A 24,011-nucleotide genomic window follows, 5' to 3' on the forward strand; every position below is an offset into this window, starting at 1 on the left:
GACCTTATTGTGCAATTTGATTGCATTACCTCCCTTACGTCCCCTACATAGTAATTTAAGGTGTCTAAAACGTGGGGTTGTATACAGACCCCGTTTTTTATATTGACCCCTCGAGTAAAACTACTAAGACCGCGTAACTGGCACAATGTTTATCAAAACATGATCGTAGAAATAAATTTCAAATAAAATACTTAGGATTTCCACAAAATACTGATCTTATTCTAGAAAACTAGATAAAATACATGTCCATAATTTGTGCACTGCTCTAACGAACATTATTGTTATTTACATTCTACGAATTCGAACAGCAAGACCTAGTTACGCTTCCTCAGCGAAGCCATTAAATCTAAATAATAGTAACGGTTGCACGATATTTCACATCATGCTTCTTCGCTACCGACCTGGAAACCATACATATGGTCAAGCAATAATACGTGTATGACATTGTCTTTGTCTAAAGGTAAGTGTGGAAATACTCTACAAATGATTTTTAATCGATACAATTCAAGCCCTTGTCCAGATCGCTCAGACAAAGCCAGTTTCGGTCGGCATGATCTGAACAGTATTTGAAGCGGAAATTTGTTACAACAGTATTTGTAACAATTTTATGTCGCATATTTTAAATCAAAGCTGTTTTTTTTACAGAATCCACATAACGCCAACACAGTTTTTACCAACTCGTTAAAAAGTGTGTCTGTAAAAAGTTCATTCTATTTATAACAAGTGTATACATGTAAGTAAATAACATAGAAATTTTACAATTATCAGCAGTGTGCAAATTTCTCGAATACAAATTACCCACTCAATATTGCAGACATTAAATAAATTTGAAATTTCCATTTGGTTTAAAGATAAGGAATAATTTCGGCTTACATGTAACAAAACAATGTTCATGCATTATTTTGAAGTGCAGTAAATATTAAGTTGCAAAATAAAATTATCAGTAAGTTAAATATCCAACATACGTTCATCAACTCATGTCAGAACAATGCTGCAGGACAAAGCATTTGGTGTATACAGACCACTTTACAAGGAAAACAATCAAGGGCCTACTTGGTGTTCGGCCTGTTGGTAGAGTTGATAACAACAGTTCAGCGAAAAACTCTCGTGTTCTAAAAGTGATTCGAATAATCATGCCACAGTAATTTACAATAAGTATGTAGTTTATCATTGACAATTCCGGAAATATTATTCTAGGATGATTATACTTACGCGCAATTGAGAACGCCCACATTGTAGTACGTTTTCCAATCGGCGCCACACACTGGGCGCCAGTCCATTGTATAGATTTACGCATCAGTCGTGGTGCATGCAATCATAGTGTCATACGATCACTATTGCGTCCTTTTTTGTTTACACACTCCTGTATTCACAAAATAATTGAATATTTTTTTTAAATCGAGCGAAATACAACTCCTAACTTTAAAGAGTTACGCGCGAAGGTAAAATATTTTGCCAGAAAGAGACATACCTTCGGTTATTTCGACTGAAAATGATTTAAACTAAGAGGATGTATAAGTTCGCATTCTGGTTAATGTGTTTGTTTCATTACCCTACCAGCAATTTTTATTGATTAATGTTCGACACAAGTAAACACTTTTTTCTCAAATGAAGACGTTTTCTTAATTATGTTGAAGAAAAGAAGCAAACTCAAGGTGGTAAAATAAAATTATGCATCAGTCGGATTTAAGCGAGATTTGAATGTCTGTGTAGGTAAGATGACTCATAGCGTTGACTTTAATTGAACAAGCGATGTATTTTCATTCAAGTGAGTGCTTCATTCACAACCGGTAACTAACGGTGACGGATTACTGTGCCGCTCGCTCAAGACATGGAATCATTAATCCGCTATCTGTTTTTCTACAAAGACATGAACATCTCGCTTAAATCCGACTGATGCATCTTTTACTTTTAACCTCGTGGGTATGCCGCAAACGCACTCCAGCTTTTCCTACTCATAAAAAGGAGCACATTCTGATTAAATTAAGCATCCACTTACCAATACCCATCCGATAGACAAAGGTTATGTAGAATAACGTGGTGTGCATAGTGTTACTGACACATGCAATACAAAATGCGCACGTGTTACACATAACATGCATTTTCTTATTTATTGTCTCTAATGATTCTTTTAATGAAGATCAATAAAGATATGTTGATAATGCATCTGGGATTAAAACAAAACAAGTCATTTTCTATTATGCGCTTTCCGTCTCCAGTAAGTCCTTTGTAAACAAAATCCCTCATAAGGCGACAAATGTCGTCTTCGGAAAAGTATATTATGCCCTATTAACCGTGGTGTGATCGTTCGTTCACAAAATGCGTTCTTTTTAACCGTCGAAGATAACTTATTACTTTCAAAAAAATGTGCTGTCATCGCAAAATAGTCCATTAATACTTAATAAGACATAAATAGTTATAATGACTCATTTTCGTGACACTATATGCAATGATTAATAATAATTGCATTCTTGGCAAAATTAGAACATACATCCATTGCAATTACTATATTATATTATGCTGCGCACACACACACACACACACACATATATATATGTATATATATATATTATTTTGTTAGTTATGTTAACAACATAATATATATATATATATATATATATATATATATATATATATATATATATATATATATATATATATATATATATATATATATAATGTTGTTAACATAATTAATAAAATTTGACAGAAAGTCAAAGAAGTAGCAATAGCTGTTTGTACAAACAGCACAAAGTTAAAAATCCTTGTAACCAGATTGGAGAATGATGGAGTATGATGCTGTGGAAATCGGGCGAGCGGAATAAACATAGCAGCTTTACAGTCAATAACAACAACAATGTTTTTACCAATCTTGATGAAACTTAAAATCAGGCAAGTTTGCATTTAGACCTAGCTTGAATTGCATACGGGTTATGTCCTGTCTAGGTCACTTACTTAACTAAGAAAAACAGTTTGCACTCCATAACTTAATTTGTTATGGAGACAGTTACCTGAGATTTTAAGTGTAGGAAGCCTACATGAAGACCTAGTTGGAGATTTCGTTTGAGGCCAGTTGAGTGAAGTCAATAATAATATTACATACACTAAAAGAACGTCAATCAGGTGTTATCCTGTCAATAATATTAGTTTGTTTTGAGCACTTTTGAAGAAACTTGTAGATACAGCAAAGAAATAGCTTGGGACTATATAAGGGTCGTATAAAAAATGATCATTGTCACTGTAAATAAAAACAGGTAAATGGCATATCCTCATAGTGTACTGAATATTTGTGTATAAATAGCTTATATGCAAACCTCACTCGGAATTGCATTTGGTGCTAGTCAGGTCAAGGCGAAGGTAACTGTTACTAAAAATAGAAAACTGCTTTCTTGTGAATATCTTGAGTTTGGATGTATTGCACTGAAATGTTGTGTGTATGTTTTAGGGCCTGAGATTAAAAGAATTGCACACTTTTGAGAGTGGCTTATGTTGGTAGCTTACATGCAGTTGTATAAAGGTCAAGGTCACATTTCCTTGACGACAAACTTTCATTGCCTCAATAACTTGAGTTAAGACAAAGGTATTATGCAGAGGTTGTGCGTGGGTAGCTTTGATGCAGTCACTGATCAAAACCTGTTACTGTGACCAGCCTCAGAATTATGCCCAATTTTGTACAGTTAAGGATTGCATGCAAGATGACATTCTTGATAAGATTTGCGTGCAACGTGTACACATCTATGTAGCTATTTAAGATATTTGATATTGCACACATGTCTTTGGGGTCGTAATGCAAGTCTTCAAACCTCGGCACATACCTGTGGCATTCAATTAAGAACAATCATTTTCCTTATTGTTCTCAGAAGATAAAGACAACAAGACTTTTGTTTGTGAAACACAATTTCCCCTTCTGCTGATTGACGCTGCACTGCAGGTATTAAAGAGAAAACTGTTAAGTCCAATGCCCATAACATGGCAAAACAATCAAACGCCCAGAACTAAACTCACACTTCATGTGTAAGTCATGTAGGTGGACTCACATACCAAAAATCAGATCAATATCTTAAAAGTGTTGCTTAAAAAACTCCCGAAAACAGTTATTATAAAGAAAATGTCTAAGTCCAAGGCCTATAACTGCGGCCAATTTTCGGACAGATTTAAGCCACATTTCGAACATTCCTTTCATTCTCGGTCTCAATGGACAGAGAGCATTACACCATCATGCTCCCAGATAATGTAAATGTTTAATCGTTTTTGGTATTAAGTTTTCTAATAAGTAATTAAAACACATTTAGAATAAATGTCAATCCATTAGAAAACACTATTCCACGGAATATTTAGTATTCATTGTCGTTTTTAGTACTAATCTCTTCAGAGTAGATTAAGATGTATATTGAATGGTGTGACTGTTTTTGGAATATGTCTATGTCATTGTTGTGACGCATAATTTAAGCTTGATTATTTTTTACTACACTATTTGCGTAGAATTGAACTAACTTTGACTGCTTTTAGTCTACTGTTACTCTTTAAAACATAAACGGAATTATTGAGAATATAAGACAACTATCTGCAAGACGGTTAACCTCGATTGTTTATAATGTTTAACATCACCTTACTTGACCTACAACATTTGCATTCTAACAGTTTTAAATAAAGATTAATCATTGTGATTCATCGTTGTTTGTTTACAAACGGTATGCCTAACTTTAACTCTCTACCAATGTATAGAGCTATGCCTCAACAATATATACATAAATATGTACAATATTGTTTTTGTTATTAACAATGTGTCTTTGAATGACATATTAGTAATAACTGTTTGTACAAAGGAGATTTCCACCAAGTGTAAAATCCTTGCTATCAGATTTGAGTATGACGGCAAGTAGGCAAGCGCATAAAACAGGTGCTTTCCGGTCAATCACTTAAGGTTACATTCTAATTCTAATCTTAACTTATCTTGATAAAACTTTAAATAAAGCAAGCTTGCATAAAGATCAACCTTGGATTGTATATGGGGTTTGTCCAATCTTGGTCATTAACTTAACGGTTTGCGCTCCATAACTTCAGTTTTGATGCAGACATTTAACTGAAATTGTGTGTGAAGGTAGCTTACATGAAGATCTAACTTGGAATTGCTTTTGAGCCCAGTCGGGTTAAGGTCTAGAATGCTGTTACTAAAAATAGAAAAATGTCAATCAGATGTTTACCGGTCAATAACTTTAGTTTCTATTGAGCGATCTTGATGAAACTTGAGGATACAACAAGCTGGCATGGAGACCTAGATTGGGATTGTATAAGGGTCGTATAAGAAAATGCTTATTGTCAGTGAAAATAAAAATTTGAAAATGATATATCCTCAATAACCCCAGTTTGGATAAAGGTATTGTACTGAATGTTTGTGTACAAATAGCTTATATTCAGACCTCGCTCACATACTAAAAATCAGGTAAATATCTGAAAGCGTTTCATGAAAAAACTCAGGAAAAAGGTTAATACAGAGAAAATTTCTAAGCCCAAGGCCCATAACTTTTCAAAAACCAATGGACCAGACTGAAACTCACATTGCACCTGAAATACATATGGGTAGACTCACATACCGAACATTAGATCAATATCTAAGATCATTGCGTAAAAAAAACCTCGCAACAAGAGATGTGTTTGTCAGAAACACAATGCCCCCTTCTGCGCCGCTTTGAAGCCATATATTTTACCTTTGACCTTGAAGTATAACCTTGACCTTTCATCACTCAAAATGTGCAGCTCTATGAGATACACATGCATGCCAAACATCAAATTGCTATCTGAAGCGACATAGAAGTTATGAGCATTTTTCGAAACCTAAATGCGAAACCTAAATGCAAAGTGTGACAAAAAGACAGACAGACGGACGGACGGTCCGATCGATATATGCTGTCCTTCGGGGGCATACAAACGGTTATTATTGAGAAAAACATTTGAGTCCAAGGTCCATAACTTCACAAAAAGTCACTGGACCAGAACGAATTCACACTTCACCTTTAACATCTCTAAGTCATGTAGGTAAACTCATATACCAAAGATCAGCTCAATATATGTAAGCCTTGCATAACAAACTCTGCAAAACAGAATATTTCTAAGTCCAAGGCCCATAACTTCGCAAAAAATCAACTGACCGGAACGAAACTCACACTTCATTTGTAAGTCATGTAGGTAGACTCACATACCAAAAATCATCTCAATATCTGAGATCGTTGTGTAAAAACCTCCGTAAAACAGTTATCATAGAGAAAAACATTAAGTCCAAAGCCCATAACTTCCCAAAAAATAAATGGTCAAAACAAACTAACGCTCCATCTGTAAGTCATGTAAGTAGACTCACACACCAAATATCAGGTCAATATTTTAAAAGTGTTTCAAAAACACGTCTAGAAAATGGACACGGGATGACCGTGCATGTTAGGCATAAAGTGGTTCATATCAAGGTTGAAAAGTCATTCTTATATAAAGAATTTGTAATGGCGTACAATTTAACTACTACAGATAATATGTAACTATTACATTTGGAGACTTTTCGAATGCAACACTTTTCAAACTTGAATATCTCAGTAATGATTTAAGATTTTGATTTATAATTGCACATGTGATCATTTGACTATATGATGTACAAGATAACGATAACATCATTCATCCGTGATGTTATGTTTGGGTAAACAAACGAAGTATAACGCATATACTTTCAGTGGCTACTTTATTCAACGATAGAAGCGATCAATGCCTAACAACTAACTAACCAAGATCTGAGGTAAACATGCAGTTATATAGAACTTGGGGGCGGAGCGTTGCTACGCTAGGCGTGGCGTAGAGACATTATCTAAATACACCACAATTCTCCCCTTTTTATTTCATTGATCATACATGTAAATAAAAATGAACATACAAACAAATGCGTTTACATGTAAATATCAATGTACACAATTCTAACCATTAGAATGGATAATCAATAACATCTAGCACATTTTAGTTCATGACCTCTTTAAATTAGCGTAAGCATGTCATATTATTCCCGATATTTACTTAGTATAAAAGTGGACCATCTCATTTTTCCTTTGAAGTTGGTCTGAAATCTCGCGCTAAGACACGTTGGCCTAATTCGAATTCGCGAACTTTTCTATTGTCAGCCATTGCCAATTTTATTTTACCATTAGTGACTCGTGTCTGTGTGTCGGGTATGATCAAATCTAGTTCACTGTGCAAATTCCGACCGAAAAACAGTTTTGCAGGAGTTTTCCCCGTCGTACAATGTGACATATTACAATATGCCAACAAGACAGAGTTAATCTTCAAATTGAAATCTGTGATGTCAAGCATTAAAGCGCGCATTGCAGATTTGAAAGGCCGTTGAACCTTTCCACTAGACCATTTGTGGACGGTTTTGCCATTTCCTTTCAGTTTTAGTAAGTAACCTTGATGCAAACGCGATCGGCTTTTCTGAGCCATCTGGCATAACGTGTGACATTATACCGGAAATACCAAACGGTGAGGCATCCAACGCGAGCCTTACCGGAAGTTCCGGGTTGTAGTGTGTAAGAACAGGTTCCGAAATAAGTAGTGTTTTTGATTTCGATTCAAACGCGCTCTGGCATTCTTTTGACCAGATGAATTTTCGATTTTTCTCAAGCAACGCGTTTATGGGTTTTGTTACGGTCGCGAGATCTGGCAGAAAACGATGGTAATAATTGAGTACCCCGAGATATGCCCTAAGTGATGTAACATCACATGGAGGTGGTGTATTCAATACAGCCTCTAAATTATCCTTACACTTCTTTAAACCTTGCTCGTCAATAAATTTCATGACCACAGAATGTAATCCTTGCTGTAACCTACACAGCACTTTTTGTAAGTTATCTAAATGCACATTATCACTTTCACCAGTAATCACCATATCATCTAGCATGCACTGCACTCCAGTGATTCCTTGAAGTATTCGGTCCATTGTGCGTTGCCATATAGCTGGATCAGAAGAAACCCCATATAGCATTCGGTTATAACGGTACAATCCTCGGTGGGTGTTGGTCGTTAGCAACTCCTTGGTTTCGTCCTCGCAATCTAGTTGTAGGTACTCTTGTCGTACATCAAGCTTGCTGTATTTTCGCCCATTTGACAGATTGGCGAAAATGTCCTCGCTTCTTGGGAGAGGATATTTATTTATCAACCTTGATTGATTTATTCACGGTAACCTTGAAATCACCGCATATTCTGACATCGCCGTTTCCTTTTACGACAGAAACGATCGGTGTCGCCCATTCACTGGTGTCCACTTTCGAGATGATTCCTTGACTCTCGAGACTGTCCAGTTCTTTCTCTATTTTTGGCTTAATAGAGTACGGTACCGGCCTAGCCTTTATGAAATTTGGCTGAGCATTTCTATTTAGGGTGAGCCTTGCCTCAATTCCCTTCACATGTCCTATACCGTCACTAAGCACGTCTCTATGTTTGTCAAGTATAGCATTTAGAAGTTCCTCCAGTCCTTCCGTTGTAACAGAGTTCACTTTAAAAAGTGTGCCCCAGTTCAGTTTGATGTGACTCAGCCAGGCCCATCAGCTTTAACGACGCAAAGTCGCATTGTCTGCGATTGTCCATTATAACAGACTTTCAACATATCTGTCCCGTGTTGCTCTATGACATAGTCTATATGTGTCTTCAGTATGGAATAAGCAGGATCGAGATTCATATTTCCGAATCGTTTTCGGAAATCCTTGTTTGATATGAGGGTAACTGCTGATCCTGTATCAAGCTCCATGGGTACCTCGAGATCGTAAATCTTCGGCTTAACGATGAATTTCCCGTTGTCTCCTTTTTGCACTGTGTTGATCACTAAAACGTTTTCCTCCATATACTGCACCGACTTAAGCTTCTTACATATAGCCTTTATATGTACCTTTGCCTTACAATAGTGACATACTGCATCCTTCAGTCTGCATTTCTCGGAGGGGTGGTTAGTTTTCCAAAAATAGATGCACTTGCTGCTCTCTTTGGCATGTTTGTATTGCTTCCATTCCTTGGGTTTTGTTGAATGTCCAACTCGGTGAACGGGCTTATCGGCGGCTGCCGATAACTGTAACTTGGCAGCATCCTTATGCGCAGCTTCCATGGCAAGCGCTATTTCTATGGCATTTTGCAGTGTCAAAATCAGCGATATACAGTAACCTTCGCTGTTTCCCTGCATCTTTAAGTCCACAAACGAACCTGTCCCTTAAAGAATCGTTCAAGTTCGATCCGAACTCACAGAATTCTGCCAACTTCCTCGTCTGAAATCGGAATCGTTCCGCGATTATTAACGGTTTCGGGCACAAATGAGTATAAAAGCTTACAAAGTTCCTCATACGATTTCTCGGACGGACTTCGCTGGTACGGTAAGGTTCCTTAACAAACCGTACGTCTTGTCACCGAGGAGTCCTGCCACTTTTCGTTCATTATCGATGTCATTGACCATAAAGAACTGTTCAAGTCGTCTCGGCAGGAAGTCCATGTTTTGACATTGCTGTCATATGCGTTAATGGTCCCAATCAGGCCCCTTGCCATTTTGTGTTTATATCCAAAATTTCACGCACAATCTTATTAAACGGATAAAATTATCGAAATATAATCCACAAATTTGTATCCTTGTCGCAAGTGTGTTGTGTTTGAGTAAACAAACGAAGTGTAACGCATATACTTTCAGTGGCTACTTCATTCAAGGATAGAAGCGAACAATGCCTAACAACTGTATATAACTAACCAAGATCAGAGGTCAACATGCAGTTATATAGAACTTGGGGGCGGAGCGTTGCTACGCTAGGCGTGGCGTAGAGACATTATCTTAATACACCACACGTGACAATCAGGAGTTTGTGCATGTGGGATAGGTGTCGTTTCAATTTGTTTGCATATGAAAATGGTAAAAAGCGATATAATTCTAATTTTATTTCACTTTCTTCATTTAAGGTGCGCTGATACACTAGGAAAACAAAATTAATTTAAAAATCAATACATCTCTTATAAAATTTCAGGAGCGCAACAACGTTATTGGCATGTTGCAGGCTACCATCTCCACTTGCTGAAGCATCCGATCGTCATGGATGAATTATTTTATCGTTTGCTTGCATTTACTGTAGTCAAATGATCACATGTACAATTTTAAATCAAAATATTTACTCATAACTGAGATAATATAAGTCTGAAAAATGCTGCGTTCGAAATGTCAAAAGTGTAGTGCAAGGTTATATAATTCACATTTAATTTCAATTTCATCATTCTCGATGGGGTTTTACACCAGGAAAACATAACATTTATTAAAAAAAACAATATGGCTCTATGAATATTCATGAGCGCAATGTTGCAAGCCGAAAGGTCATCGAGACGTGTAAGTTAATGCGTTTTACTTTTCACACTATTATTTTACGATGAACGATTTTGAGAATTTTACTTTTTCAGTGATTTTTGTTGTTATGTCTGTTATTTTAATGTTGATCAATTTCAATTAAATTTACATAAAGTATTAGATATTTGTTGAATTAGTCAAAATTTTAACAGATTTGTATGAACTTTGTTCATACCGTATAGCACTGGTAAAAGAGATTTGTGTCAATTATTTATTATGCAAATGCAAAACAATGTTAGTTTATAAAGAACATTAGCTGTGTATAACGGATGTTTCGGTACTTTAAACACGCTCCCAAACGCTTGCGCCGTAACCGGATTCTAACCGGTTATTACGTGTAATGGTGGTCTTAGTAATAAATTAGTACCTGTACACTGGTATTTACCCATGTTTTTTGCGAAAATACTAACAAAACATTTTCTCCACATGTATTTGACACGAATAGCGCTTTATAACTGGAATTTGTTTCACACGCTTTCTGACACCGAGCGGTTACCAAAATACCCCATGGTATTATGTATACAAGTGCAGACCAACAAAACGGTGGCATCGATACGTTTTTATTTAAAAAGAAACATAAGATAGTTTGCGCTTATTTCTGACATAAAAAGCGCTTTATAACGTTGATTTCGTTAAGTTACGCAAATACCAATATTCCCTATTAGTTTACATATACTATTAATATTGCTTATACGACATTTCTGTTTCTGAAATAAATTAACTTTCTATTAGGGGGATTTGGTAATTTTGGTTACTCTACATATTGAGGCTTCCGTTCGAACTTGTGAAATCCACATTTCCGCGTTGAAAATTGTAGAAATTAAATTCCTCTAAATTATCTATCTGGAGTTGCATGTACCACTATGTTAGAAATACACATATTTGCAATGAAAAGCTTTAGAAAAGCTTTATAATTATCTATTTTAATTGATGATAAATCCATAACTGAAATCCTTACACATGTTACATTCATTTTTTCAGAAGTCTTTATTTTTTGGATTTAAGGGCAAGATGATAACCTACATATTGTGTATTTAAAGGAGCAGTTCATATTTGTATATTTATTTTTATAATTGTTCGCATATAAAAACTTCATGTTCAATAACTGACACCAAAAACTGACTATGAATTGATTCTTTTGCAGTAAAAATGTCACAAACATGTATAAGTTGATGGAAAACTACCTGTACATGTACCATTAAGACAGATATAGCCCGGGGGCAAACACACATCGTTGTTTAAAAGTTTTCACTGATTTCACCTTCAATGTGGCGTCTTTAATAACCACTGTGGTATAGGGTCGAATTTAACATTTAACCATACACCACTAAGATACGTATTTTAACATGTTTGTAGTCCCGTAGAAAGTTACATTTAATATAATGTCTTTCTTACTAAATTCAAGTGTTTAAGGCTTCATTTCAAACCCTCAGATACTGATGCACAGCAGACAGCATAAAACCTGAACAGACTGCCAGTTACTCGCAGGCTGTTCTGGTTTTATGCTGTTTACACATAGCCGTTTTCATTCTGCTTCTGATTGCATGTGGTATAGGGTCGAATTTGACATGTAACCTCCTCAGATCATAAATTAATTGAACAGTTGCTACTGGAAAATACATCACATACTAATACCGATACCGATACTACTATACCGATAATTGGTTTATACTTTTGTTGTAAAATTAGCGAATGGTTACATAGTCAGATTGATTTTAAATGTATACAAACAGATAGGTTGACTAAAGTATGTGAATTTGTATCAATTTCAAATTCAACCCTTACTTTATTTAGAACTGTATGCATGGTAAGATAACATTTTTATATTGAACAGTAATAATTCAATTTGTTGATTCAAATTTCACCAACAATTAAAATGTCATACTACATGTACTGTGATGTGACTTCAAATTTTGCAACAGAGTATAAGAATGGTGTAAGTTGTCAACACAGTTTTTCACTTGATTATAATGCTTTAAAAATTTGAACAAAAAAAAACAAGAGGAAAGTTATCACTAAAAAAGGAAGGAATTTAATTCAACTTAATAAAAGTGCAAAGCCATTTTTATTGACTTTATTCATTGTAAAGTCCAATTATTCATAAGCACCTGAAAAGGAAAGTATATTTCATTGTATAGTTAAATTAGTCATAAGCACCGGACAAGGAAAGTATTTTTACAACAACAATGAACACAACTCCCATTGTGTGTGCTACATATATAATGGTCGATTGGCCGGTTCAATAAAACTGGGAGAAATAATCCAAAATTATATTTTGCTGCAGCAATACTGTATGGAGTCTAATAACTAATGCTATATTCAAGGAGTATAAAGGGGTGCAAAATTTCTATGACCAACTAGTCTGAAAAGGGTAATTTAACCATTGTACGAGTCACATTTTTCTGTCATCCAGTCTGCAGACAACTACAATATTGATCTAACAAAACGATCAAAATTGTTAAAATTACATGTTTTAATTTTTAACTTTATCGCTTGAGAGATGTGAAAGTAGATTACCACAAATCAATCCTGTGCAAAGTGACCGACCAAGTGACTCCAATAAACATCCTTTTAATCTTTGCTTTCTGAGGTGTAACTAAACAGGGCACCAATTCATTTCAAACTTATAAATACAAATGAAAATTTGTATATTTGTAGCACAGAGAACATTAAAATATATGGTGGCATGTAGGTTACATCCAAAATAGATATTTCTTTATGTACTCACATGAAGACCTCACATGCCAACATGAAGAAAATTATATATTGGATTTCTCATCAATGCAACAGAAGAGATCTTTACAATTGGTTAACAGATTTGTAGTACATGTAACAAAACTTCATCTTGCACGATTTAAAGTGGATTTTGTTTCTGCATAAAATACTAATCAGTTTCTCTATATCTATCTACATGTACAAAAACCTTTTTTACACTGTTTCTTTATATTTAATTTCCTATTTTTCGAACAAAAAATGAAACTCGTTGAATAATTAAGAACTAGGCATTTGACTTGTCTAGAAAATGGCGGACTTGTTGTTAGCAACCGGCGCGCACGATTTATCGATCGCTGATTGGTCGATCGATATTTAGATAAGAATCTGATTGACAGTTGGCGAGATGTCAATTATGCTGCACTTTTTGTGCACAGATTTTTGTAAGTAGGCTCATCTAACTAGGTATTGCATTTTGGACCAAAGTCACTAAAAATGGAAAAATAGTTTCCACTTGTTAACTTTAGTTTAGATGAAGGGATTTTTTTACCAAGTTTAAAACAAAGTTAACAATCCTGGTTGAAGTTGTGAGAGCAGGCAGCGTTAAACAGGTAGTTTCTAGTAGTATTTTATCCTAAGTTTAGACAGGTTTAATTTTAGAGGGTCCAATTTCATCTTAAATTGAGCACAATTCAGGATTGTGATAAAAACAATGTTTGAAAGATTGTCAATGCAGTTCAGAATAGAACAGTTCAAAGACAAAAAAGATAAAGAAAACAAGACCTTTGTTTGTGAACCGCTATGCCCCTACTGCGCTTTGAAGCCCAACATCAGCTATTTTTGGGAAAATTGTTAAGGCCAAGGCCCATAACTTTGACAAAAATCAATGCACCAGACGAAACACGCACTTCATCTGTAAGTCATGTAGGTGGACTCACATAGCAACATTAGCTCAATATCCGATAGTATTGCGCGAAAAACTCGGGAAAACAGTTATTATAGAGAAAATTAAATTAAGTCAAAGGCCCTTAACTTTTCTAAAAATTCATTGGACCGGAACAAAACTCACATTTGATCATTCTGTAGGTCTTGTAGGTAGACTCACATACCAAATATCAGCTCCATATCTTAAAAGCGTTGCGTAAAAATCCTTTCAAAAACGGAATGCCGGACGGTCTGACAGACAGTGCGACTGCTATGCCACCCTACCGTTGGGGGGGGGGGGCTAAAAAACAAGTGACAACTATTATGAACATTGATAGATCAATTAAGGTTAAACGTTAAACAGACGAATTGTAACTACCAATGACAGAAGCGTACTTGTTAATTCTTTACATGTATACAGTTTCATCCTATTTTAAGAAAATGGTTTATCTCTCTGTCTTATCAATATCATAATAAACAACTGTATGCGAAGCGTTTTTGTAACTCGACTATGGACCTTGTACTCCAGTCTTTTAAGTGAGTTGATAGTGGATACATCCAGAACATTATTAGCTATAAGAGGTTGAGGTTTAGGTTTATATACTTATTAAAAAAACTGTTTGTGTCTTGATGCTTCACATTCTGGTGCCAATAACATTCATCCAATTATTAAACGGAGTCAGCATAATAGTGAAAACATAGCTTGTTTATCAGAGGACAGTTTACAATAAAAATAGTAAAACAGTTTACAATACCTTTTAAAAATGCTTACTTCTACAGATTGTGTTGATATAAGTTCAGATTTTGTAAAGGACTACGTTTGCAGTGCTTGCGAAAGTACAAATATTGAAAAATGTGCTGACATTTTCTGTGAAACATGTATGACATTTTTTTGCGACAATTGCATTTATCAACATGATCAATTATATACAAACCATTCCAAACATGGAAGAGGAGAACAAAATAAATGGCCTCTCACAAAGAAAATGGAGGATTTGCTTTTGAAATGTGATGTCCACCCTGACAAGAAAGTGAAAATGTTTTGCCAGGACCACAGTCAGCTGTGCTGCTCTGATTGTGTTCTACTGAATCACAGGTAGGTAACAAACACTCAAGAATTTAATTGAAAGTAATTTAGGTCATAGAAAGTTCCAATGCTACTGTCTCATTCATCAAGCAAATATATTCATCATGATCTTTCTTCACGCTGTAGATGTATCATGCATTCAAATGTTTAATTATTGATTGTAGAAATAATTGGGCACATTTTTTCCAGACGTGCATTGATTGCATACATTGCTTGTAAAGGACAATTTTTAATTGAGAAAGGGGTTTCACTGGTAAAGGACTAGTATATCCATAGAAATTATTGTCAAAGCCTTGTTGATATAACTTTTTATAAGGTTTTTCACTTTAGGATCCGGGTGATTATTGTATAACAGGTATACGGTCCCTATTATGTAAATTATTTAATTTATTTTTTGTGCCAAGGTTAAAGCATATGATCAAAATGTTGAAAGACCTATAAAATACACAGATTGGAAACTTCGCGCTTTATCGGCGGGGTCACGTGGCCAAGTAACCGATAAGATAGCGACATGTCAGTAGCAATTATCGGGCAAAGTTATGCGAAAATGTTGCCGCGCTATAGGCAGGTGGCTATAACTTGGTCAATAATGATCCGATTTTTATAAAATAAAGTTTCATAGAAACATGTGTAAAAATGCTTTAATAAAATTTCAATTTTATTTAGCTAGAATAAGTTTTTATAATGCCGCAATGGTTAAAAAAATAGCGCTATCAGAATATCCAAATCGCGGCGAGAATGCGGTTGAATATTTTATTTGAACGGTTTTGCTGATTAAATATTATTGTATTCATTTTTATTTCTAACATATAAAACCTTATAAAATAATATAATTTAAAAACGGATAAATATATATATGGACACATAGATCTAGGTTTCTGATTAAAAACAAGATTACAGTTTAATAAATGCTATGATCGTTCGACCCAAAAACGGTTTCAATCCTACTTATTTCAATTTTGATTCTGTAGATTTTTCAATTTTTTAATTCTCTAATTTTTATTTTTATTTAGATCTAATTCATGAGTTATAGGTTATTAAAGTTTTGTTTTTAATACCCAGTTTTTTCTTCTTTTTATAATAAATAAAAGCTCAACGTTTCATGGACTAGGATTTGGCGAAAGAAAAAAAACATTTCACGCGCGTGTTAATTGTCGGATCAATTAGCAAACTGTAAAAGATGTTTTCTTTGTTGTTTTTTTAATCTTGGAAATTAATTAAAAGAAGGGATCCTAACTTTAATTATCAGTTTACGTTGTTGATTGATTTTAATTGTGTGATCAGTGGCCGCGTCCTGGCGAATTCATTGTTTAATTGTCATTGTGATGTGCAATTAAGGTAAGTCTTTGTCGTAAATGTTTTATATTCTAATATACTTGTATGTAATAGTTTGTTATAAACATGGTGAAATGCTGTATAAAAGTAAAACACGTTTGACGGCAGGTGCGTACAATGAAAAAAATAGCTTAAAATTGTACCGACATTGTACAAGGCCAAAATCCTTTTAAATGAATATTTTCATCCATGTTTTTAATTCATTCCTAGATTAACATTCCAACTAGCATTAAAATCTTACTTCATCAATTTGAGATGAAAAATGACAAAGTTTTTCAAAATGAAACAATACACGTTTGACGGCATGTGTGTACATTAAAACTGATTCATCCATAAAAGATTATTAAAATTGTACCAACATTGAACAAGGCCAAAATCTCTTAAAATGCATACTTTCATCCAGTTTTTTTTAAATGCATACCTAGATTAACATATCACCGAGAATAAAAATCTTACTTCATCAATTTGGGATGAAAAATGACTAAGTTTCTCAAAAAGAACCAAAACACGTTTGACGGCGATCATGTACAACAGGGTAAAAGAGCTTAAAATTGTACCAACATTGTACAAGGCCAAATCCTTTAAATTAAATATTTTCATCTTTTTGTTTGATTGTATGTATACCCAGATTAAAATCTCACCTAGCATAAAATCTTACTTGAACAATTTGGGATAATAAATAGAAAAGTTTTTCAAAAAGAAACAAAACACTTTGGCGACAGGTGTGAGAAATGATTGAATAAAATAAAAGTATAAGATTGTACCAATTGTACAAAGGCAAAATCCGTTAAAATGCCTCATTTTCGTCTAGTTTTTTAACTCATACCTAGATTAACATCTCACCTAGCGAAAAAACTTTCTTCATCAATCTGGGATGAAAATGAAAAAGTTATTTAAAACGAACCAAAACACCTTTGACGGAAGGCGTGTTCAATAGGGTAAAAGAGCTTAAATCAGACATATATTGCTATGCAAACCACCAATCGAGCGTTAAAAACATTAATTAACACATTCAGATTGTGAATTACAATATCAAAATAATAAAAACTAACCAGATCATGCCCGGAATACCCTACGACGATAAATATTTACGATTAGTTACGAAGAAATAATTCTTAATTCGTGACAAAATGGCCGACAGTAGCTGTCCCCGGATTGTCCAAAATCAATGTCACGTGACTCTTGCGGAGTCACGCCCGCCGCAATATTTGATTTAATATAGCTATAGCGGAGAAAAAGTTTCCAATCTGTGTATTCTATAGGTCTTTGAAATGTTTTAAATTAACACATGCCCTTATTTTATTTATCATCCATTTTACCATATTGATGTGTTGTATTTGGTGTAGAGATTTTAAATGTCAAAATTTTCATGTGATCAAAATGATTTTATAATGTTACATGTTGATTTTTCAGACAGTGCACTAACGTGGCTCTAATTTCTGAGTCCCTAAAAAAGCCGTCTTTTAATAGCCGACAGTTGTCAATCAACCTTCAAACTATTATTGATCAACTTAACATGTTTAAGAAGGAACTAGAGGCCAGCATTCAGTACGTTGAGGTATCATATATTGAAAAACTACAAGAAATCCAAGACATGCGTAACAATTTAAATGCTTCTTTAGATGAGCTAGAAAATACAACCATGAAAGAGCTCGATGAATTTAGGACCACATTGCAAAAATCTCTTAAGAAAGATGTTGACAACTGCAGAAGATTGAAGGATGAACTGCAACAACTTGGTGAAGCTGTACAGAGCCTTTTCGAAAAGAGCAAGAAAGATATTAAATTCATAGCCGGCAGGAAATGTCTAGACAAAATACAAGAGTCTGAGACATATCTGAAAAAGAACTCTGTGAAGGATCAGAGTTTAATCGCATTCCATGCAGACATTGACATTGAGCAGTACCTGTCAAAAAGGTCAGGTTTAGGGAGGATTGTAATAATGAATCCAAACCAGGCGTTGACAGTGAAGAGGAGGTCAAAGTATAATGTGAAAATATCGAGTGACACAAAGACTTGCAACATAATGGCCATTTGCATCTTGCCTAGTGGCCATGTCATTGTTGTTGACAGAAATAATGAAAAAATTCAGCAGTTTGACCAGAAGTACAATATAGTCAGCCACTGTCATGTGTCAGGTTCTCTACGGGACATTTGTCTGATTACATCTAGTGAGGTGGCTGTGACTGTTGACAAAGATGTCCGGTTCATTTCTGTGGGAAATGGGCAGCTGATTACTGGGAGTAAGTTTAAGTTACCTCATCTTGCTGATGGTATTGCCCACCATTGTGGAGCTTTGTACATCACCTCAGGCACTGCCCTGTACCACTACACTCTGACTGGGACACTTGTTAATAAGTTGTTTGAGGATATAGGAGATGGCTTAAGAGGTAAATATATTGTGGATCTATGTAATAAATAAATGTATTGAACGTTCTTGGATTACATAACCAATGTTTTAACAAAGAAGATCTATTTTAAACAGTAAGGAACTATTATAAAATTATGTTTAGATTATTTGTAATGAACACAAGTGTTAACGTATTTAATCCTGATGTACCTATATTTGACATTTATACTGTTTTGCAGTGGTGAAGTGTGCAGTGAGTCTTGCTGGGGACAGGATATATGTCACCAACTATTACCAGAGCAAGCTGCTCACACTGGCCATGGATGGCACCCTGATATCAAAATTCACTGACCCTGAACTACAATGTCCATGGGGTGTTCATGTCACACCTGAAGGACACGTGCTAGTTTGTGGATACAGCTCGAATAATGTCATACAGGTTGATCATGAAGGCAAAAAGAAGCTGGCAAAGATAGATGGAGTGATGAACCCATTTTGTGTCTGCGTCAACACAAATATTGACCAGATCGCTGTGGGACTATACAAAAAAAACAAAATAATTGTTATGGAACTCCGATAGCTCTAACTGTTGAATATATATAGATAGATAGATGGATGGATGGATGGATGGATGGGTTTTGGATGGAAGGGTTTCGGATGGATGGATGGATGAATGGAAGGATATATAGACAGACAGACAGACAGACAAACGGACGGGCGGGCGGGCGGGCAGGCAGGCAGGCAGGCAGACAGGCAGGCAGATATACAACGTTGTTCATGTTATTAACAATTTGTCTTTGAAAGACACAATTAGCAGTTTATAGGATTTCCACCAAGTTTAAAATCCTTTTTATCAGATTGGAGTATGATGGGGCTTTTTTTCCAACACATTTTATTTCCAATTGCAAACAAGTACATATACAATATAAATTGTAACAATAATGATGTGCAATACGACACAACAAAAAAGAACATGCAATTCCAACTCATATCTTATGTTATGTAAAGTAGTAGTCACCAACAGACAAAACATAACTCGTATCTTATGTTATGTAAAGTAGTTGTCAACAACAGACAAAACATAACTCGTTTCTTATGTTATGTAAAGTAGTAGTCAACAACAGACAAAACATATAAGTTTGTGAAGTCTCTTGAAAACTTTACAATTACTAGTATATGAAGTTGTGTTTTGGAAAGAAAGAAAAACATGTACAAAGTACATAAAGAGAGAAAAAACAACATCTTCCAGTTTGAAAGATCAACAAAGAATGTAATAGTTGCTTATTATTATAGTATATAATACATACGTCCTACATTTACATTTTATTATAATAGCGGTACACTTTAAATAGTATTTGTAAACAGTGCTTTAAACTACAACAATCATCAAATCTTAATTCTAAGTTGTGAGAACATAGCATTGTTCCCACTCACTGTCAAAGGAGTCAAACTTATTTTGTGAAATTGATATTTTTCTCAAGTTATCATACTCATACTTAGTGTATATCTTTGCTCCTGTTATGCTTGGAGTGCATTTATTCATTTTACACTAGTACAAGTATAACTTAATAAACAGAATAACATTATTTAAGGCTTAAGCAGAATTACTTGAATATCCAAGTTGAAAGATGGTCATGTAAATGAAAGGAAAAGATTGTTCTGGTAACATTTCATCAATAATTGCTTTGTTCCCAATATCCTGTGAATTAACCTATATTGGAACCACTGAACCTTTACATCACTAGTTATTAAAAAGGGTAGCTCAAATAAACATTTACTGCACTGAATATTTGTGTATAAATAGCTTATATGCAGACCTCACTTGGGATTAAGCATTTGGGGCAAGTCAGGTCAAGGTGAAGGTTACTAAAAATGGAAAACTGCTTTCTGGTGAATATCTTGAGTTTGGATGTTTTGCACTTAAATTGTGTGTGTATGTTTGAGGGCCTAAGATTAAAAGAATGAAATATACACTTTTGAAAATGGCTTATGTTGGTAGCTTACATGCAGTTGTATAACAATAAAGATCAAAGTTAATTGACAACAAACTGTTATTGCCTCAATAACTTGAGTTTGGATGGAGGTATTTTGCAGAGATTGTGTGTTTAGTCAGCTTTCATGCAGTCCTTGCTTGTGATTGCTGAATTATTTAAATTAATAATTAAAACATTGCAAAACCTATTACCATGTTTGTTGTTCTGTAATATTTGTGTGTTTGTTGCTTACATGAAGAGCTATTTTGGAAATTGGGATTTGGCTGTGGGGACAAGGTTGCTTTTATTAAAAATAAAAAAAATAAAAATAGACAATTTCCAACAAATAAGGCTATTCTGTTTTTATTTTATGTTAACCTTTGACATCATTTTGTTAAACCTAGATCTACACAAAAACATGTGTCCGAAAAACTGACACATATTGGATATTTGTTTGTTTTGGGTGTGGGATTTATTATTTTTATTTTACCAGAATACTTGTGTTTTGTTGATTTAGTCGGATGAATATTAAGTCATTGTTATAAATAAAATGTTGAACAACGTTAAGAAAGACAACCCATGCGTTTGTGAAACACACTGCCCCCTACTACGCTTTTAAACCACACTCCAGCAATTTTAGAGAAAATTATTAAGTCCAACGCTAATAACTTTGCCAAAAGTCAATAGACAGGAACAAAAATCACACTTCATCTGTAAGTCATGTAGGTAGACTCACATACTAAAAATCAGCTAAATATCTGAAAGCGTTTCATAAAAAAATCCGTAAAAAGGTTATTATAGAGAAAATTTCTAAGTCCAATGCCCATAACTTTGCCCAAAATCAATGAACAGGACTGAAACTCACATTTCACATGAAATTTGTGTAGGATGACCCACATACCAAATATCAGCTCAATATCTGTAAGCCTTGCATAAAAAACTCTGGAAAACAGAATATTTCTTAGTCCAAGGCCCATAACTTCACAAAAAAATCAATGAACTGGAATGAAACTGACACTTCATCTGTAAGTCATGTATGTAGACTTACATACCAAAAATCATCTCAATATTTGAGATCATTGTTTAAAAAAACCTCCATAAAACGGTTATTATAGAGAAAAATATTAAGTCCAAGGCCAATAACTTCCCGAAAAATCAGTGCTCAAAACAAAACTCACACTCCATCTGTAAGTCATGTAGGTAGACTCACACACCAAATATCAGGTCAATATCTTTAAGTGTTCCAAAATAACGTCCAGAAAATGGACACGAAATGATCATGCAATATTCCATGTTAGGCATTAAAGTGATATTATGGGCATTTTTGCACTGTTGAATTGAACTGAAAAGAATTTACAAGTAAGTTAAAATGTGGTTACTGACCAATTATCTGCAACTCATCTTGCTACCAGTTGTTTATAAAAAAATATATTTTATATTCGATATCTTACGTGATCTGCCCAGTCCTGTAAGCCGAAATGATCCGTAAAACAAAATTGTGTCTTTGTGTCGTATAAACGAATCGCACTCAAACTAAATTTAGGTTCACATTGTACATGCGTGATCAGTTGTCAAACGAAAGTACGCTTGATATTGAAATTCATTATATTTCTCTTTCCGGGATATTGTTTTAGTATGTTGATGCTGCATTAACAAAATAAGTGTATATGAAGTGAAAACATCAACAATAAACAACGGTTGCGATAGACACCTAAAATCTGTTAGATGCCCATAATATAATTTTAAGTCGTTCATATCAAGGTGGAAAAGTCATTCTTATATAAAGAATTGTAATGGCGTGCTATGTAACTACTACAAATAATATGTAACTATTACATTTGGAGACTTTTCTAATGCAACACTTCTCAAATTTGGTTATCTCAGTAATGAGTTTAGATTTTGATTTATAATTGCACAGGGGGTCATTTGATTATATTATATGAAAGATAACGATAAAATCATTCATCAGTGACGATCGGGAGTTTCTGCATGTGGGGTAGTTGTGGCTTCAATTTTTTGCATGTGAAATGGTAAAACGCGATATGATTCTAATTTTATTTCATTTTCTTCATTTTAGCTGGGTTGATACACCAGGAAAAAAACAATTTAAATATCAAAACATCTTGTATAACATTTCAGGACCGCAACCGTGCAATCGGCATGTTGCAGGCTACCTTCCTCACTTGCTGAAGCATCCGATCGTAATGGATGAATGATTTAATAGTTTGGTTGCAAATACTGTAGTCAAATGATCACTTTGTACAATTTTAAATCAAACTATTTACTTATAACTAAGATAATTTAATATAAAGAAGTGAAACTCCAGCTGCTGGAGCAGTATTGAATTTTCATTAAAAACAATTAGTTGGTCCTTTATTTAAGGCAAGTGACCGATTGCCCAAACAGTACAAAACAGCACAATACAGCACAATACAAACCAACATAAACACAAAATATGAATAAAGCTGGGGTCACCGCCTTGGAACGGTCAATGCAAAGAATTGGGGGTTTAAACCTGGTTATAGAGCGCTCAACCTCACACTTGGCCCAGCAATATTCATAATACATTTAAGTGTAAATAAAATTTAACGTCATAGCATTGTAACTCAAATTAAACAATAATAAAAGGGAATTAAAACGCATTCAATTTAATTACTATTTAATTACTCAATTGCATTGAAGATACAAGAGTAACAGAATTACAACTTTTTGACGAACGATCAAAAAAAAGTCAGAAAAATGCTGCGTTCGAAATGTCAAAAGTGTAGTACACTGTTATATAATTCCAATTGAATTTCAATTTCATCATTCTCGGTGGGCTTTTACACCATGAAAACATAACATCAATTAGAAAAACAATATGGCTCTATTAATATTCATGAGGCAAAGTTGCAAGCCGATCGGTCATTGAGACGTGTAAATTAATGCGTTTTACTTTTTCACATTATTATTTTACGATGTACGATTTGAGAATTGTATTTTTTGAGTGTTTTTGTTATATTTGTTATGTTTGATATTTTAATGTTGATCAATTTCAATTTAATTTACATCAAGTATTAGATAAGTGTTGAATAAGTCTGAGTCCAAATTTCAACAGAATCCGTTCTAAAATAACGGGGCTATATTGATTTGAATACGTATTGCGTTAGAAAAATCTCAAAGTGTACAGCTATTCAACGCTATCTTTGTGATATCATTATTCATTATAACAAGTAACTTCAGATGACAGGGTCG

At 34.4% G+C, this 24,011-nt stretch overlaps 1 protein-coding gene across 1 annotated transcript; it reads left to right on the forward strand.

The window, feature by feature from the left end:
* The first annotated feature begins 14,579 nt into the window (after positions 1-14,579).
* LOC127832049 (uncharacterized) lies at positions 14,580-20,985 on the forward strand. The gene is made up of 3 exons (XM_052357193.1): positions 14,580-15,128; positions 17,868-18,844; positions 19,044-20,985. The coding sequence occupies exons 1-3, from the start codon at positions 14,797-14,799 to the stop codon at positions 19,382-19,384; spliced, it is 1,650 nt and encodes a 549-aa protein (XP_052213153.1). The 5' UTR covers positions 14,580-14,796; the 3' UTR covers positions 19,385-20,985.
* Positions 20,986-24,011: the final 3,026 nt, after the last annotated feature.

Source organism: Dreissena polymorpha, chromosome 5 (genome assembly GCF_020536995.1).
Source record: "Dreissena polymorpha isolate Duluth1 chromosome 5, UMN_Dpol_1.0, whole genome shotgun sequence".
Classification (NCBI taxonomy): domain Eukaryota; kingdom Metazoa; phylum Mollusca; class Bivalvia; order Myida; family Dreissenidae; genus Dreissena; species Dreissena polymorpha.

Coding starts and splice junctions, on each gene's coding strand:
- LOC127832049 (XM_052357193.1), top strand. CDS start 14,797: ATGCTTACTTCTACAGATTGTGTTGATATAAGTTCAGATTTTGTAAAG. Junction 15,129..17,867: donor TGTGTTCTACTGAATCACAG/GTAGGTAACAAA, acceptor TTGATTTTTCAG/ACAGTGCACTAACGTGGCTC. Junction 18,845..19,043: donor TATAGGAGATGGCTTAAGAG/GTAAATATATTG, acceptor ACTGTTTTGCAG/TGGTGAAGTGTGCAGTGAGT.